At 44.2% G+C, this 20002-nt stretch overlaps 2 protein-coding genes across 4 annotated transcripts in view; one reads left to right on the top strand and one right to left on the bottom strand.

Moving 5' to 3' along the window:
* Positions 1–20002, top strand: part of LOC124175326 (transcription factor sox-2-like) — a 90905-nt gene that overhangs the window by 56720 nt on the left and 14183 nt on the right. The gene's annotated exons all lie outside the window — the stretch shown is intronic.
* LOC124175325 (transcription factor Sox-9-B-like) lies at positions 839–17365 on the bottom strand. Its single transcript, XM_046555437.1, has 5 exons — positions 16450–17365; positions 10295–10441; positions 4674–5019; positions 3645–3982; positions 839–3006 (listed from the first exon to the last, which is right to left on the bottom strand). The coding sequence occupies exons 1-5, from the start codon at positions 16692–16694 to the stop codon at positions 2592–2594; spliced, it is 1491 nt and encodes a 496-aa protein (XP_046411393.1). The 5' UTR covers positions 16695–17365; the 3' UTR covers positions 839–2591.

Raw genomic sequence — 20002 nt, 5'->3', positions numbered from 1 at the left:
AGGTTGCTGGCGAGATGCATAACGAGATATTCCCACGATCCTTGCAGGACACGGGGGCTACGATGATAGCACTGTTTACCTACTCCTATATATAGACGTGATCTTGGAGTACGGTTGGTCCATTCATACAAGAGCAGCTCGTAAAGATGAAAGACAAATATTTGTTGCCATATTCGAGACACACTTTATACACTATAATATTATAGTTCACGCGCCTTGTATGCGTGTGAATTTTCGGGACTGTGTCATTACGCAGCCTCGTGCAATGCGTTTCTTTTATATGCCCGAAGAAGCTGTCGCACGTATTGCACGCGCAACTATGACGAGTATAGGTAACGATTGAACTAAAAATAAAACTCGTGATGAAGTTTTATGAATAACGTTTAATTTTTCTACATGTGCAGCGATATAATACAAAATTATAAAAATAACATGCTTCTAGTATGTGTGCAGGACGATGTACCTACACATATATGTACGCGTATACGACAGAATGGGTTTCATCGGCATTGGTAAGGGAAGTATTACCATTTACGATCAGCTGGTGATTAATTTCAAACTGAGTAAGCGATATTGAGAGAACAGTCAATTTTATTACTAGTCCGAAGCTCCACTCAAAAATCACCGTCAACAGGATCGCTGTTCCCTTAACAATTTTATATATAATAGAAGCACGTCAGACGAACGGTTTAAGTCTAAAATTACATAATTATCTTATTATTTATATCTGTGCCAAAATAAAAGTAAATAAATACATTATACCTATTTATATATTGGTAATGCATATACATACATATATGTGTACATATATATATATATATATAAAGTACATATTAAAGCAAAAGAGAGGGGGAGGGGGGGGGGACAATTATATTATCAACTATCAATATTTTATTGTTACAGATAATTATTACTAATATGAAAATACGGCGGAACTTTGATGATATACGTAACTTCTTTAAAGATATGGTAATATGAACATCCTGAATTCCTTTTGCAATTCATTTATACTCGATTTACGTATAGTTTGCTTTTTGATACATCATCGGTAATACATCAATATGATTATTACGTTACTGTGTTATCTACAGTCGAAAGTTATATGCACTGTATCTACACCGGAGTGGCGAACATCGGGGAGCGACCAAGAATGTAATAAATTGTACGTATCGTAATAGCACACTACGTTTTTTCAATTCAGTGTACACAGACTCGTCATCGAACAAACTGAACCCCCAACATTGTTACCGAAGATTCCTATAGATTCAGGCTCTATTAACATACGCAAGTACGCAAAGAATCGATTCGATCGCCAGGTACATATGTGTGGACAAAGGTTATCATCCATACACATAGGTATTATATACGTTATCAATATACCCGAAAGACCGACACGCATCGAGTATACAGGCAGATATACCTTTGTCGCGGTACAAATTTATTGCTAGATAAATATACGCTTCACGATAACGAAGTACGTTGTCGATTTCGGGTGATACTTCTCTATTTGTTACTGTCATGTTTCGCATATTTTTTTGGAACTTATTTCCAACTCCTGACTAGACAAACGTCAGTCGGATGTCGGGTTTAGATACTTATCTGAATAATTGTTATTCTAGGAAACAAAAACTTTGCTACTATTACTTGATGAAAATCGGTTGGGCTCAAACCGGCAAAACTTGTCTATAGTCGTAAAATGTTTGTTGCCCTTGATCCACATCAGGGGAAAATATACGCAAATTGTGATAAAAGGGATGACGCGATGGTTTAGTCAAAGTTCACGGTCAGTTACTACGCCTTGGTGCACCGATTCGTCATTTGTTCTCTTTTGCCTGAAAATGTTCGCCTTGGAATGGGTGGCTGTCATGGAATGATGTCATGGAATATTGTGGTACCTATACGTGTATATGGGTAAACCTATGCATGCGTGTACGTATGTGTATATATTATATATATGTGTGTATATTATACGCGAGACTCCAACGTTGAAGGAAGCTGTATTACGATTATAATATATAGTATATTTGCGTAGCTGTAACGTTGGTCTAGAATACTCTGGCACACTAGTTGCAGGCGAGAGTAACATGTACAAATTTATGTAGTATAATATACGCTGTGTATAAATATATTCGTGTGTTCAAAGTCGTTCCCCCGTTCCGGGTACTCGGGAAGTATCAACGAAAACGGGACCAGACACGAAAAAGATATCTCCCAATTATTACGAACCTCGATATTCAGAAAAAGGGGGTGAGATTCGAAAAGTCGTTAATCTTCTATAACGCATATACATACACGAGCTTAAATATGACTTTGAGATGTATCGCTACATTGCAGAACACGTCAGTGAACCTCATTCTCGACTTATCCCTTTCTTCCATTAGTACCCTAATCACCATTGCTGTTTTAGCGTGAATTTCAAACGATCATCTGCGTAGTTTGAACGATCGAGGTATATTCCCACAATAATCAGCATTCGGACGCAACGGTGATACTGGACGTGACTCGAAGATGGAGGAATAAGTATTTAATTAAACACGCACACACGCACACACACATGTATATAAGGATCGCTTCCGTCCTTCTTCCCAGCTTTACAAACAGTTTGCCCATGATTCTTCTATTCCAGGTACGTAGCGATGGTACTGGTTAGTGTAGGGGCTTGGTCCCACCACGTGCGGGTGGCCACCGTGGGGGGTCGTCGTTGTCGTCGACGTTGACGTCCCGGTCGACGAGTTCGTCGTTCCGTGAGGGTGGCCGTGTCCGTGGAGGTGGAGGTGGACATGGCTCTGGCCGTGGTGAGGGGCGTGGATGTACTGAACGGGCGGTAGCGGTGGCTGGAGTTCGTGATATCGTATCATGTCGTGGGTCCGTTCTTCCCACGTCATCTCCAAATGGTGTTCATTGCAGTGGCGCTTCCTGGCTCTCTCTGAGTCCTCGTTATCGAGGTCCTCGTTATCGTGCTCCTCGTCGTCATCCTCCTCGTCGTCCCCGTCGGTCATACCGTACCTTAAAAATCAATTCAAAACCGTCATCGTTCCGCGGATTAACTTGTCAGAGCTTGGTTAATTTTTACACGGCTTCAGGACTAGTTGTGTTTATTCCCGGGGGATGTGTGTATAACCGTCTAGATATGGATCTTTGGCTTGAGCAGCGATGTAAAAATATAGGTATAGAGACTGGGAAAAATCCGACTCGCACGGCTTCCGGTCGAAACTTTACTAAGTAAATACTTTTATGAATGATAGTCACGAGAAAAAATTCTCATTCGGAGTTATACTACCGTATTGTGATACAATACACGATCAAGAACCAAGCTAATGCATGCCGCAAGCGTTCGGTTTGAAAACAGCTGAGGAACTAAACTAGAAATAAAATTGACGTCATCACTGACAAACGATTCAATCTTGAGCTCTGACCAGATTTTTCAAGGATATTATCAACCAAACCAATCGATGATCACTCTCTAATAGCAGGTACATAATACGAAACTCCAATATTTGCTAACCAGTTTCCGTCCTCTTTGGACTAGCTGTATCTCCACATCAACATCTCCGTACACTTGAGTCATGCAAAAACCTTAAGCAGTACAGATTGTTCAGCCTCGATAAACTTCACCAGGTAGTATAGACCAACCAAGCACCCACCTGTTGGGCAGCCACTGGGAGGCCGTTGAACACGGAGGCGCCAAGGCATACTGCATGTGGTGCAGAGCAGGAGGTGGAAGATACTGGTCCAACTCACTGCTCTCGACTTCGCATTCGTGTAGAGCAAGAGGCAGGTTCAACCCTGCAACACCGCCCAAGGTATTGCTGAGGGTAGTGAGGTGTCCATCCTCGACGGGTAGGCATTCGCCAACCTCGATATACCGGAGGTCGACACCGCCGTGTTGCTGGGGACCTTCGCATGTAGCCGACGAAGCCCCCGAGGACTGATCGTGGTGGTAGAGCGGTATAGTGCTGTTGTTCTGCTGATGAGGATTTCCCTGCGCAACCATTCGTTTTGTCAAGACCATCTCGCGGTGATGAGACAGGCGATTTTAAAGAACTTCGGAATAATCTTACGGGGATTGGGTTTTGGGTGAAATCGTTTGAATTTTTTATATGTTGTAGATCTTGGCGTTCTGAAAACAAGTCTCCAAGGACACGACCTTCCGCTATGAATAGTTTGGGCGCTAGAAAAATGTTAATTATACATCGAGTATTTGTTTGTGCGAGAAAAAGTAAGAAAAAAAATTATTATTTCTAATAAATGAAACTTAGCCACGTAACCGGACTTCCGTCAATTCAATTGGAACTCGGTGATGTTTTTTATACTCTCTAATGTCCGTTTTTCCATCGAAGAACTGAAAAAATCTGTTTGCATCAGACGCCACCACGTAACGTCCTCTACAGGTAAGGTCATTGAGGTTAGAGGAGGCGATACACTTAAAGTGGCCACGTCTGGTTACGTGTACGAGTTTTATTTATCAGAGATAATAATTTTTTTCTTAGTTTTTTTTTTGACAAAAGAATACAGGATAAAAAATGAACAGTTTTCTATCGCGAAAACTATTCATAGCGGAGATCGTGCCCGTGAAGACTGTTTTCAGAATGCCACGATCTACGACTATTTCCCTGAAACACAATTCCCATAATATTATTACGCGGTTCTTTAGCAGAGCAGGCTGTGCTCACCTGCATGTTGGCGTAGTGCTGCTCTCTCGGCGTCGTCGGCGGAGTCAGCGGCGACAAACCCTGACGTGGTGTCGTCGGGGGCGAGGAGCTTATGCCGCTCTGGGGCGAGGTGGGACCTTGAAAACCACCGACCGGGCTTCTGCTGTCCTCCTGCTTGAACGAAGACCGGGATACGCTGAAGGTTACGTTGCTCTGACTCCTGGTTGGCGAATTGTCTCGTCCGTTGCTCCCGTTCTGTTTCCTACGTCGGGGCTGATATTTGTAGTCCGGGTGCTCACGCTTGTGGATCACCCGAAGTCGTTCCGCCTCCTCGACAAAGGGCTTTTTATCCGATTCGGACAACAACCTGGAATTGCGCGTTTCGAAAATAATCAGTGAGTGTAATGTGATATTTTTCTTCCGATTCTTTCTGATCTGATATTGGGTCTTTCCAGTTCTGGCGACGTCGCATGAAACGACGAAGCTTCCCTAATACGCTACTTCATCGCGTCTATTTAAGCGGGTAGGTATGTAAATATGGGGATGAGTAGATAAAGCGCTCGTTTTTCGGGGTGAAACGGCAAGGGCTGATTAAATAAACAACGCAAGGAATATGCGGTAGAAATATAACATGCGTATCGATTTTTGGTAAAAGACTGATTCATCCGTAGACCCGATCGTGAATCTGAGGTGTATGTATAATACCACGTGATAAAAGTTTGATACGGACTCGGGAATCACTGAGTGACTCCGACGGCTTGTCGGTTTGACGTCTCGTGGTAATGACGACGAAGTCAGTCAGTCAGTCGGTTGGTGGGTCTGGTTAGTGTTCCTTGAATCTTGAACCACCGCGTGAGCTGGAATACATACCTATGTGCGTGCGTACATAGTCACATCCATCCTCGTTCACCGTGCCATACGCGCACCTACACACAAGTACCCTTCATGTACACTCGAAGTATGCGTCGTTCATTCTCTGGCACAGCTTCGGGACTGGGACTAGTTACGGTTAATGTTTATGCTCCAACTGGCTCGTAAACCCTTTAGCTGATAAGCTTTTCCGGTATGGCGCGTTATATTATGCCTCGAAAGATTTGACAGGATGGTTGTGTGAATTTTTTATTACAGTTATTTTTTTTTCGACACACACACGCGCACACAAACACACATATAAAAATATAAACACTCATGCATAGAAATATGTACATACATAGACGTTGCGCGTATTCGCCTCGCGGATCGCAATATTCCGCATTAGCGGTTGCTCGCGCAAAATTGTACACGCGGTGACCAAGGTAGCGAAGACAAAAACGAGTTATTTATCACCGCAATTCAACCTCTTGCAGCCCCTCTTTGGAGCTCGTTAGACTCTTCGTCGCGTCGTAATATTAGATAGATTAATAATCGTTACCTTCTAATCACACCGCTCTCCGCTTAGTATACGACGACTCATGCCGGAATGCAACTCTTGGAACAATTAACGTTTAATTATGGTTACAAGATCGGGCGACGAGAATTGACGGGTTTAAGAGTTGAACACTCCTTGAGGAGCGACTCGTTCGCTCTTCGTTTACACAGGTATAACGGGGTCAGCCTGAAGCCCGAGGAGCTCGGATAAGGAGGTTCAAATTATGACAAGGAGCAGATCGGCCACCGAGGCGTCGCGGCGCTCGCTTGCTCGTTTCGTTGCGTGACGCCTCCGTATAATAGATGTGAAGTGCCAATGTGGTATGCATAGCCATATAGATACTATACGGGGTCCATGCGCCGCGGGTCCTCGACTACGCTTATAAGTATTATATATTTCATCTTTAACGGATGTTTTGTCACTCTTAAAACTCCATATGGTCAATGGACTTTGTCTTGGATTTTTCTTTTTTGTTTCATCTTCTTTTTCTCTTTCTTGTATCTCCGTTCGGAAAGACGTACGGGGGTTACGATCAATCACGATATCTCAAGTTTCGCTGCCAGATGCGGCGCAGGGTCAGCCAATCTCGTCTTGCGCCCTGTACGTTCTATATCTCAATTATAATTGTAACTGGGTGTTATAATTTGTACATCCCGTGTTCGGCGACGTGGGGATTTTACTGCGTTAGATTCCGCGCAGATGATCTTCAGAAATTTTTTTTAACGAACAAATATTCGTATTCGACACTTAAAACCGTTTTGGACATGATTCTACGTCTCGCAATCGAATCAATTTTCAACGAAATACATCATGCATTTAACGGTGAGTTAGAAAAGGAATTATTCGTGAATTTCGACGTCCTATAGAAGTTATACCCTCGTTTCCTCTCTGACCCTATAATCTCTTTCTATCCATACCAGATTTACTTGGCCAAATGGGGGGCTGCGATGATGGTGGATGTTTACCCGAGATCTCTCGGCAAGTTAATGTGATACAGGTACACATAGATATACAGTGAAATTCACCTGACAGGGACAAGGGTGTCATTGTGGTCCTTGTACGAATCGGAGAGTATCGTAGTTACGTTATGCGCAGTAGTGTGAGGGACAGGGCGCAGGGATGCAAGTGGCATTATACATTTCATACGTGTTGTGTGTACCTAAGCCTATCCGTGTCACAGGAACTAACATCGTCGGCAGCTGCCGCACGAGCAGTTACGGATCGTTCGTGTCCGGCGACACCGCGTTGTGCGCGTTTATACATCCTCTGCACCGACCCTCCCCTGCAGGCATAATCGCCAACCCTCAATATCTTCTTCGACAAATATTGTCGAAAAGTCGCACCTGGAGTTTTGACTACGGATACGACAGGCATGCCTACACACTCCTGTGTAGTTTCATTTATTGTTAAAATTGTCGAGCGGTGATTTTATTTTGTCAACTTTATTTTACAGATTTGAGTAATTCGCATTATATAACGCGAGCATTTTTCGCGCGTTTTTTTATGCGTGTTTTTCGTACGCAAAGTACCCGTTTCTATGACGGTAGAGTGAGTCTGCGAATGCGCATGCGCGGGAGTTGAAACTGGTATTTTCTGTACTGCGCGCATGCGCTCTAGCGAACAAATCTGACATTACGCGAGCCTAACCTTAATGTCGTGCTTAGCAAAAAATCGCGCAACATACTGTTGTTATGTAAAGAATTATGTGCGACACGGATGCAATGACCTTTTCACCTCACGTATTTGCAATATCTACAAACTTACACGCGGCCCAAAAAGACCCGGTTTGCCTCCTTGTTACACAGGATACTATTATTTAGTCGATGTTCGCGCCTAAAGGATTTAATTTTGCGAGTAAATTTAGAAATTATAACGAATAACGTAGTAACGTACAAAAAATTTTGAAAAAGCCTGACGCAGTAAAATGTCCCTATATAATGTATGGTCGATTCCGGTTCTAGCCACGTGATCTGATTTTGATAAAGGGTACGGAATGTCCCACATACGTGTGCTTAAGCACGGCAATTATCCTAGATGACTGCGGTACTGTTTGTTACGCCGCTGAAGAATGAGGCACCGAATTGAATCTGTGCGATCATGATTGGGACCAATCACGGGCCCGGATCTGGACACGATCTATCGTGCCAGCGTCTCGGTGCGCCAAGATCTTACAGCACCCCCTGTAACGCGTGATGCCTATTAGCCGTTGGGTGAATTTTTTTTCAGTCAATTTTCTCACCCGTTTCATTTTGCTGCATGCAACTGCGTTCGGTTTGAAGTTTAAAATTCAGGTAAACTTGCGGAGGGTACCAAGGCTATCGAGTAGTATGTAAGGATTCCGAACGCAGCTAATATTGAGGCAAAATTGAAAACACCCCGCAGGCGTCGACTCTAAGATAAATTTCATGTTTGACATCACGTGCTAACAGGGTTTCGGCCATTTCGGGAGGTGCTAAATAATGACTTTTTAGAAGTGACGCGTGAACGATCCCGCGACGCCAGACCGGACTGAACCTCTAAGCCTTGCCACCCCGTCCGACGACCTATATTTACTGTTATAGGTTCTTCTGTTATATCAATCCACCAACCGTCGATGCATCTTTCGGTTGACGTAGACAGGTTCGTTCCTCACGAGAGCCAGGTCTCAACAATTAAAGATGTACTAACGATCCGTAAGTGTTATTTCCAACGACGGAAAATATCGGCGAGAATCTTATCAATTACCTGCTCGAAATATATATTGTATGTAAATTTAAGGTGGTCATAATCTGTGTATCCATAAATTTGAATAATTTCATTATCAAGTATCACAGAATGAAAGATCGAGTGAATCGTATGTCAAAAAAAGGTCGCAATTGATTATTGGTTCCTTATTTTGAAGTCAATTCAATGTAGAATTAATTGATTTCACTGCATTGATGTTGGCCGCGATTGAGCACTTACAGAAATTAAATATCTGCAAATCCAAAATGCTACGAAACTGTTAAACCTCGTGGCGTGAAGCAAGCGAATGAGATCTCTGTTTGACTTCATATATTAGAACTAATCTCTCAAGATAGCAAACTCTAATTCATTCATCCATCTTACTCCGTGAAACCCGAACTATCACTGCAATTCGCACTTTGGTCCAATTAATGTGGTGGAGTTTCGGTTTTTAGACACTTGCAACGACTGCTATGCTCAGAGTCAATATTTGGTCAGTAACGGGTAAAGAACTAATCTTAATACATATTCGTATATTCAAGTGTACTCGATGCTCTTTCACATGCAGGTGTTGTACGCATTTCCACTTGTGTGTGTGAAAAGGGATGGCGGGGGGCCGTGATATCGGGCGAATTGAAATCACTCGCAGCGGGGGAGACACGACGCGCGTCGTCGGCGTCGGCTAATCGCGACGGAATACGCGGTTAGTTTCGTCTCGCCGGGGCCTCTCGTTAGCGGGAGGAAATGTAATCGTAACCCTTCGCCCCCCGCCGCACTGAGAAATATTTCACATGTTACATTAACTGGAAAAATTCAGTAAAACAGGCATCGTTGAGAAAACTGTTTGAATATCGTTGGAATTACCAAAAACGAGGTACGCGTATCCATTTTGCGCTATTGTCGATCCTTTTTTGCTAATCGCAACGCAAAATCAGTTTCTGAGGTTTACTCTACTTTTTTAGTTAAACAAGGCTTTAACGTCGATCTATTCTTGCACAAGCATTAAATTTTTGCAACAGTCACGAGAAAATATAGCAACAGTGATCGTAATGAGAAAGAATAGCAACGGATACTAAACTTTCCGGTAACAGCTAGAAAACTAATTTCCATTCTGTACCTGCAACTATATTTTTCGATTGTGGTAAAAAATGAAAATAGTTAAGGACTGAGTGGTAACCTGAACAAAAAATTTCTCTCAGTGCCTATACAGCTATCGCTGCCCGATCGGCGAGTTTGTCCTTCAATGGTTTGCGGGTGTAAATTATTGCGGGACTAAATTGTTCTGGGGGTTGCTAATCAGTTGTGAAAAAATCTAAATTATCTCGAAACGTGAAATTTACGACTTCATTTCCGGGCATCGAATCACCGACAATCACCTTGTGTACTTTGTACCCCTGTTGTAATTTGCAGCACCGTTACCAGATTCGCACGGTAGCTGGCTACCATAAATGACATTGCGAATTTGTCAGTTATACCATTGAAGGGCGAAAATTGTTGTTTTTTCATTTCTGAACGAACCCCTGCAACTTACCGCCACAGTTTTCCGAGGGTCTTTGACAACTCGGCGTTGTGGAGCTGAGGATACTGATCGGCGAGCCTTCTTCTCGCTGCCTGTGCCCAAACCATGAAAGCGTTCATCGGCCTCTTAACGTGGGCTGCTCGCTTGTCCCCGGAACCTCTGCAATTTCATACATGGACAAACGTCGTTGTAGTGAGTGAAGCAAGTGTTACGAATAATAAATGATATCAAAGCATGGAATGGGATGTGTGGATTTGTTGCGCCTTCTCCGATCATCGGAATTGTGCAACGTCAAAATCATGCAAAACAGTATGACAATCTTGTAAAATCTGCACAATTCAAAAAATCATTCGAATTATCACTCGCTCGATTCACTCTTTCACATAGAGTGGTTATAAATATTCTACTTCACAAGTCTGTCTGAGGGGCGAAAAATGACCTAGAAGGAGAGGATGGAGGAGCGTTTTGTTCGCTCGGCGCCCACCCTTAGGCTCTTAGCCTCGTGGTCCAGCATCTCCTCCGTTTCTCCGAGAAGGACCCGGTCGGATTCCCGAATGCGAGCTACGCATGCATGGATGTATCATGTATGTATTTTCGTATGTATTTATGTATGCATGTATTAGAGGTGAGCTTAAAATAACACTGGTCGAGTGCGCCCGGGCGTACGGACGGCGTGCCCTTTGCTTATATGCCTACCTATATGTATATACGAGATGACTTCATCAGAGCTCTTCAGCTCGTCATCTCTCGTGCAGCGCTTCCCGCGAGTTTTTTTTTCAAAGCTTGTGAGATTTCGTTGCAGCCTGTCGTGTTAATATCGCCTCGTTGTACGTTAAATTGTATTCCAGTTACAAAAGTATCACAGGCCGCTTTCGAAACACCGGGGGAAATTCATATACGAGTCGCAGATAATTGTGTTTAGCAGCCTGAGTAACGATACGTGCGTGAATTTTTCGTCAGTTGTTACAGTTACGATTTTTTCGATTCGATAACAAATGTATAGTCGACTGCCGGAATCACGCCTCGATCCCTCCCTCCCTCCCTTCCGCCCTCCCATCCTCTTCTCTTTCTCCCCCGCGACGAGGCGCGTTCTACGCGCTCTTCGGCCTCTTTGAAACGAGCTGGGTGTGAAACTGGTGGGTAAACCTAAGCGGCAAGGAAATTAACACCGCACCTCTAACAGGACCCAACCGACTCGGTACATTACAGGTTTACCCAGATACGCAAAAATTTCTCCTCTTTGCACCTCATTTGCTTCCCAAAGATGCGTACGTACGATGTTTTACCTCTTTACGTGTACGGTTATACGCGCGTATAACATACCTACCTATATCTACCCGAATTTATAATTATATGCGCATATGGTCTTGTCGTCTAAACTTCTACGCGATGTGCGTTGTACGCCGCTTAAGTGTACCTATAATATGACGAAGTGCAAATATGAATTCGAGAATTTACGATTCTAATTGAAAACCGACATTTGTTCAGAATTAGCTTGGTCTTCGTGCAAAGCACGTGGTTCCGGCAAAGTAATGGTCTTTTTCCATTTCAAGACCGCGTACATTTCAGAATTCCGTACGGTACAACGTATGAACGAATTTATATTTACAAAATGTTGGACGTAAAATTAATAATCAGATTCATAACATCGTAACAGTCTCTGATAATATTTTTATTTCGCATCTACCTAACATCGTGTCGTTCTTCACCACGTCAATAAAACGTCATGTCGTTTTTTACCCCATCAATAAATGTTGAAATTAACTTTACTGCGGAACGTATGTTTAGGTATAAGCTGCTATTATTTATAGTATTCACATTGTATCTGCATGTTGCAGTAGAGTACATTATGTGTAATGTTTTTATAACGCGTATCCGTATGCATTACACGCGTATATTTGAATATTGTTCAGATTGTATCCCCGGAAACTCCGCCGACGACTCCTTGTCTCTCGTATTTTTTTTTTTTTTTTACCCCTTTCTTTCTCTGCCCCCTCCCCCCTCTTTCTCTCTTGACAGATTATAAAACGAATTCACCGCACAAAATTCCCATAGACCTCATGGGAATAAAAACAGTCGAAGCTATCGCCCCATCACCGTATCAGTAGAAATAAACATTGCACCCGTTGCCGCCCTTGATAACCCCCTCAACCGTGCCGTGAAGATAAGGGACACCTATATAACTCGGTACTTGGTACCCCGTAAGCCGTACACTTACACTTACAATATTATACTTCACACAGTGAAAGTTTGATGCAGCGTGCGCGTGCTCGGCCAGCATAGGTATGTGAAAGTGTTCACCGTGTAAACCTGGAAATTCGGGAGGATTCATGGAACTTGATTGGGAATCCACATTTTTTTCAAAGAGTCGATTTTATTCCTGTCGACGGATTCCAGAATTAATTTAACGTGTTTCTACGCTGTAATATTGATCCGAAAGTTCGAACAACGAATGTATCATTATTATCCACAGCTCTTAATTCGGATAATTATCGTTCCCCGCATCGTGTTGATAAAGAGTTTAATAAACGGCGCGTAAAAAGGCAAGTTTTTTCTCAGACAATCGGTATAATACCTGTACGTAGGAAGAGAGTCGAGGAATTCTGATAGTTCAGTCATCCGGCAGTCAGCGGGTTAAAAGTTATGAGAAAAAACGTATAAGAAAAGTCTAGGTAGAGAAGGAGCGAGGCCACGACGATCAGGTATACAAACGGTGCACACATACGGAAAATAATAAATAAATAAATAAATAGGTGTGTATGCGGCGGAATTAGTAAGGCTAGCCAAGCAGCGAGATTCGGCTGGCGAGGTCCCGGCGAACCGTAATTCAATTACGCAGTCAAAGACAGAGTAAACATGAACGGTGCCCAGCTTGCGACCCACTCGTAAACCTATGAAATTTGGTAGAATTGAGTGGGCCAACCTTCCTGGGGAAGTAGACTCGTCAAAATTTGTCAGATTTCATTACCAACCGGTTGCGCAGGGTTCAAACTACACCGCTTCCCTGCGTCCGCCGGCCTGCGTTTATAATACGCGTTAATACCCTCTCAACGCGTACCTTTAACATGTTACCAAAAGGTGTTCCGATCCACAATTTTCGTCGCAAAGATCGGTTGCGCCACTATACAATTCACCGTTTTCTCATACCTAGATTTGTTTATCAATTTTTTTTTTTTTCACCGAGTGATCCGATAATGATTCTCACGATTTGTTCAAAGTCTGAACAGACCAATTTGATTTTATGGTATTGAATGAGAGAAAGAAGGCAGTGGCCGAACTGAAACCGGTCAGGCCAAGGATCATCCATGATTCTTGGTAGGCAACGTCGCGTCGGGATAAGGGAACTACCTGCAGGTTGTGGATTGACGTGACACGAGCGGTGGTTAATCAAGAGATCACAGCAATCCACTGTACGCAGAGCACGTGCTGGATATAGGTTATAATATCTAATTATAAAAAAAAAATAATTTAAACAGTGTTTTCAACATCCGACGGCCAGGACTGGACTGGACCGGTTGTACATAAGACGCGGTGCGATGGTGACGAGCCCGAGATCGAGGGCTGGCCGAGTGGCGAGAGAATTTTTACCGAGCAATTACAAATACCAGATCACCACTCGGCGCCGTTCCGTCGTTGCATCATTCGCCAGGCAGACGTCCGCGTTGTTATCAAATCGTTAAAATCAAACGACACTCGAGCGACTCGATTTATATCCCGGTACACGCATTGCGAGTATGTCACAGTTGACACGGAACCTGCAGATCGTGGGATATTGGGTTATGGGTGTTAATATTTATTGAATTGATACGTTGGTACCATTTATTGGTTTCGCATTCTTACTTAGCTGGGATAGTATAAGATTTTTACCGCGTTATTCTACGCCTTCTTTGGCCCAACTTCAACCATCATCGCACCTGATGGTCGAAAACTTGTAATCAACTCAAGTTTCTCAGTACAGTTGGATTGCATCTCAAGTTCTCATTACCTTCTTCCATGGGTTTAAGTTGAAGGTCTGAGAGATTACAGATCATACCGATTTTCTCGTGAATTCGATCGACTCGTGTTTGTATAAAGCGTTTTGCATAGGTATATATGTCACATATTTTTGACTACCTCGCAAAGTTTCACCACAAGCCTGTAATAAAAATGAAGTCCTATCTCAGGTCAAAGAAATCGTATTAAAGGAATTTGGACTCTAATATGATGAAAGGGATGAAAGGTATTGCAAGGAGTTTAGTCGAAGTCATTGTAATGCTGGGCAGTTGTAGGTTGAACCTGCGGTTCGTACAATGACAGCGTAACGTTATGATGTCATCCACTGAACTATGCATCAGGTTACATGTAAGACATTCGTACATAGACATATATCGATAGACTGTCATTTAACTAATTGTTGATAATTGTGGGACAAGGATGTTTTTTCCTACTCTTATCCGCGAGCCTTTCCCAGGCTGGGGAAACAAGCACGTCATAATTGAGTTAGCGGCGTTGAACCTCCCTTTGCCTCTCACAGTACCGCTTACCCTCTACGTCTTTTCCGCGTCTGTCCCGCAGTCTAAGCCCGCGGAGTGCCTGCAGCGATTCAGAATATATACCTGACGTATGTGTGCAGTACGCGCATATTCGGACGTGCAAATACACACGCGTGCGCGTAAATATATATTATACATATACACATTAATTAGCGTCACGCTAAGTGTACTTATCTACACATATACGTAGGACACGCAGCATCGCGGTGCGCGGGTTTGCGACTGGCCAATGTCGTCTTATGGTTTCGCGTGTGCCGCGGTACGAGACACATGGGAATTTGTTGACGCACGGTCTAGGGCCTAGGCTTATCGTGTACGGTATAGGCAGAGGTGGTGGTGGGACGGCTAACTTTCAATATCCGACAGGCTCAACAGGTGGCCAGCATACCCGTGCGAACCGGGCGTGTGTATTGCTTCTAATGACACTCGAGGGATGCGTGAATACATCGGGACATGTCATCGTGGGTTGGAAAAAAGAAAGTTATTTCTTTTCTTTTTTTTTTTTTTGTTTTATTGTTTTTTTCTCTCCTTTATAATGTATGGTCTATAAGACAACTTTTTCAAAGTCCTTGCACTCCAGTCTGAATCACGACCACCCATGAAGACACTCCCGATGGATCTTGGACGAGAACCGTCGAGACTGGTAGGTATTCCTGGGCAAAAACATCGAGGAGCTGATAGTTTCCAAATAATGTAGAAGAGGTCAAAGTTTACCGATCGCCTTATACAGCGTATGACTAGCGGGAACTTGGGAGAGCGATAACTAGCGATACCCGCCGGCTCCAGCAGGCATACGTCCCTAAGTCGGAAAGCTCCGATGATCGTGAGCCATGGTCACTCATCTTTGACCCCGTCTTGTGGCTTGAAAACTATCTAATAGACTAGTCTCTTGCCGATTTCGCTTCACAAAATATCTTTTTGTTTGTAACGAATTTATCCTACGGAAGAGAGCTACCAGGACACCCTTTATTGCCAATTTACTGTACGCCGCCAATGGCTGACTTAAAGAGTGTCGAATCGGTGAAACATTAAATATAGAAATTGAAGATTCTCGTAGAATAATTAATCACAAAGAGCACGTCCTTCGGTCTTATAAAACTCACGAGTTTGCGACGTCTGTGTCCAGCGAACAACCATCACCGGCTTTCGTTTCACGTCTAACCATCGAATGTCTAAAAATCAGGGTAACTTGGGGAGTTTTCTAGAGCCCTCGTGACTTCGCGGGGTGGAGAACAATTACATGTGTAATACAACTCTCGTTCTGTACGTATTTAGGTGCATGCCAGCCACTGCAGCAACAGGGTATATCCCGTAGTTCAGTGACACTAGACGTTGCGAGATAAACGGACGCTGCAGTAACGCGTTACTGACCCTGCTTTAACAACGCGATAGCAACGCGATAGGGTTGACGGATAAATAATGACCCGTAGTACGTACATACTTGATTATAGAGTCTCGGTGCAGTGCATGTGGCATCTTAGACTACGGGTGCGAAGATGTCCGAGTGCAACGTACACGATGCACCACACATCGTGATTGGTACACGTACGACGGTCGCGCTTGGTATTGCAGGATATTTGCGTGGAAAACAATAATACGATTTTCGCAGAGTTAACAATCGCTTGGAAAACTTACTTGGTGGCAACAGGCACCAACGTCCAGTCGTACCCCTTCAGAACTTTGGCAACTGCAGCGCTGATTCCCTCGCCCCCGTTTACTCCACCGATTCCTGGACCATTGTTATTATTGTTATTGCTGCTGCTGTTATTGTTTTCGTTGTTGTTGTTGTTGTTGTTGAGGACAGGGGTGGAACTGACGCTGATAGAATTTTCCATCCCTGTCGCGGGTGGTGCCGATGATTCACCCATTATTTCGTTCATGTTACCGATCCTCCGGATCGCAGTAACGTCGCGTAATCGGCGGTTGAACGGGATAAATCACTTCGCCTATTATATATTATACAGAACCACTTTATTCCAAGGCGAATGTGTGAGGAACGATTCTTACTTTCAATCACAATCGTGTCGAACTATTTCTCAACGGTATTCCGTTTCGGCATATCACGTCACGGTTCACTCGTTAAAATCTCTTTGTCGTATATACAGCCGGTGGTTATATTCACGGCCTTTAACAGCGCACGTTCAGTCAAGTTTTCACCCAACAAACTTTCGGGTATTGTTCAAACGATCTTACGTAGGTCTGCGGGAACTCGTTAACCGATGCACAAGTCTTTAGGTACCGTTCACCGATCATTATAATACAAACGAACAGTGGGCGTGAAGGATGCTCCTCATCGTCGGGAAGACCGCCGTCGCCGCGGAGAAGAATTCCTCTGAACGCGGAATTTGTATACTTGTACGAAAATCGCGTATGTATGTTTACGAAACCGATTCTTTGTTTTTTCTTGAAATTTTTATTCCCCTTCACCGTTTCGCCTGGCCGAACAATCGTCAATCGATGACCGCGAAATTTCAAATCACCGAAACCGAACAACTTGCAGAGTTTCTATCCGAGCGGCAGGACCGCTGCTATAGTGGATCGTGTAAAACGTTCCGAGCTCAAGTGCGGTGGTGTAACGTCGCCCCGGGGCGCCTCCACCACGAGGCCTTTTCGGAGGCGGAGTCTGCCGTCGGTTTTATATATACCACCGACACTTGTTGCTTCCTGAATCCGCCGCTTTCCTCCTCGCCTCTCGCGCCGCGCTTCATTTCTCTCATTCCGTCATCTCCTTCTTCCTCTGTATACTTTGGCTCTCGCATCTCTTTTCTCTTACTCACCGTAGCGAGGTATTCATCGCCATTTTATTTCTGCCCACTCTTTCCGTCTCCCTGTCTCCCTCTTCTCTCTCTTCAACTTGTGCGAAAAGTCCGTCTGAGGTATATTTCACAGGTGAGTAATTTGCCCAATCGATATCGCGAGGTACGTTAGTAATGATTTGGCAAGACGAAGACCTCTGTGCTCTGGAAAGAGAAAGAACGTTGCGTCGCGTATGCGTTACGTGCTGTACAACATAGTCGATTCCCACTCGTTCGTGCCGAAATTGCGAACTCCGCCAAGAGCAACGTTTTCGTACACTCGATTATCTCCTTCTCTCTTCGTCTCTCTCGATAAATATCTATATATTTTGTCCCAAGCTGGATACTGGGAAGTCAGAGCTAGGGTTGCCATGGTTACAATATCCTCCAAGTCCGTGGCCAATCGGGTTATTTCTGGCTCCTCCTTCTCCCAACTCCACTTCAGTGCCCCCCACTATCCGCTCTCTCACCCTCTCACCTCTCTCTCCCTCGCTCCTTTCGAATCTTCCTCTCATCCGCGGATGCATCGTGTATGTTCGCCTTGGCGCTGGTCTCCGATTGGTTAATGGGGTCTATAATTATGACGTCACCTACGCAGCGCACCTAATCCAGTACCGTTTTATTTCAACACCCGTACCAAGTTATAGCCGTTCGTCAATCGCTATCGACCGACTGGTTCTGAAATCGGAGAAATGCCTCAGGGATCAGAGGACCGCCGTCGAGCAGCTAAATCGCGATTTGTAACCTGACTACATGGTCCGTTTTCGTCGTTACCAACATGTAGTTCAGCCGGTTGGCAGGGGCTATCAGAAAGCTGAGATTTTAACCGTAACTCGAATGACCGGGGATCCTTTCGTGATATCGTTAAAAAAATGTTAAGTCTAATCACACGAGTCCTTGTATTTGTATTTGCCTTCCATATCATCGGGTACTTGGTTTTTCGTATGGACCATGGCAAAGGCAAGTTTTGCACAACGATGCACAAAGGATGCATGTTTTAAGAAATTGAAACTTGGCCAACGATTTTAATAAATTTCAGAAGGTTTTTCAATAAACGATTTTAGAAACCCAGAAGATAACACTGCAGGAAAGATTTTCAACAGGCTTAACAAGAATTTACACGATATTGGGTTTTGGGGACTTTTAACCCCTTTGATGCGTATAACAGTTTTACTTTGTACGTTAGGGACCTGCGATGGACCAGCATGCACTTTGGGCCCCCTGCATGTTATACGTCAGGAGAGACGCGAAGAGGGCTTCTAATTAAGGGCCTAACAAGGCCCACGTGGGAGCGGGAAGAAAGTTGCAGAAATCTGGAAGTGATGAGGCCTCGGTTCAGTGACTCCGGTCAAGATCCGATTCTTTTTGATCTGCCCGCACAGCATCCGCACGGAATAGACACGCCCAAGCATCTGAGAAATGACTCTTCAATATAGTTCACGTTCTACGTGTATATCTATATTACGATCCGGGCCAGCACTGAAGTTGTGATTTAAATATTAGTCCTTGTCCAACCGCTTCCGCTTTGGTCTTGGTACGGCCACAGATTTGATATTTTTCACCGTACGTGCAATCTCAGACTAGTGAAAATTGTTTCGAGCTGTGGAATAAGTCGCCGCATCACGTAACGCAAGGACATTAATTTATTTTCAAGATTATTGCTACGCCGTCTTACTTCCGAGAATATATCACTCGCCCCGAGATCAGGGACCCCAAAACCGACCTCCGGGAGTCTGCCGGACCTCGTAGTGGATAATCTCGTGATGATCCTGCGGTGGATGATCGGTCAAATAATGTGGCACGCGTTTCAAAGTTAAATACCGGACGCCAACGTCGTAGGGCCGCGTTATTTTCCTTTCGAGAACTCTTTCTCTTCTCATCTCTTATCGTGCCGCAACGTTGCGTGGAAGAAAAGCTGAACAGCTGGATCGTTTTAGCTGAATTATACGAATATCAATGCACAGAAAACTTGGTGCCAAAAGTGTCAAGCTTTGATTTTCCGATATTCAGTACTTATTATCGAGTAAGAAATGCGGTATTCAAGGATTTTTATCGCTTATAAATACGATTCTCAGAGTCGGATTTTCTTTCTCACTAGTGGTAATACCAGGTCTACATGACCGTGTAGGTAACAAGTTGCGCCGATCTTTATTGCCCAGGTAATTAGGCGCAGCCTACTTACGCTACATTGCTCCGCGGAATGGATAAGCCGATCCACGAGTGTTTACGTCCGTGGTCGATATGACGTTGCAGAATGCTTGCTACAGCCGTACTCTCTTGGGGGTCCCGGTCGTGGGCCCACCTCCCGGGGGACAACATGTGTCGGTATCCCTCGTTCCCGACGCCGCCTCGATCCCGCCGCGCACGACCGACTCTTTCAAGTACCCGACGCT

The sequence above is a fragment of the Neodiprion fabricii genome, chromosome 2 (assembly GCF_021155785.1).
Source record: "Neodiprion fabricii isolate iyNeoFabr1 chromosome 2, iyNeoFabr1.1, whole genome shotgun sequence".
Classification (NCBI taxonomy): domain Eukaryota; kingdom Metazoa; phylum Arthropoda; class Insecta; order Hymenoptera; family Diprionidae; genus Neodiprion; species Neodiprion fabricii.
This window is presented reverse-complemented; position numbering and strand designations above follow the sequence as displayed.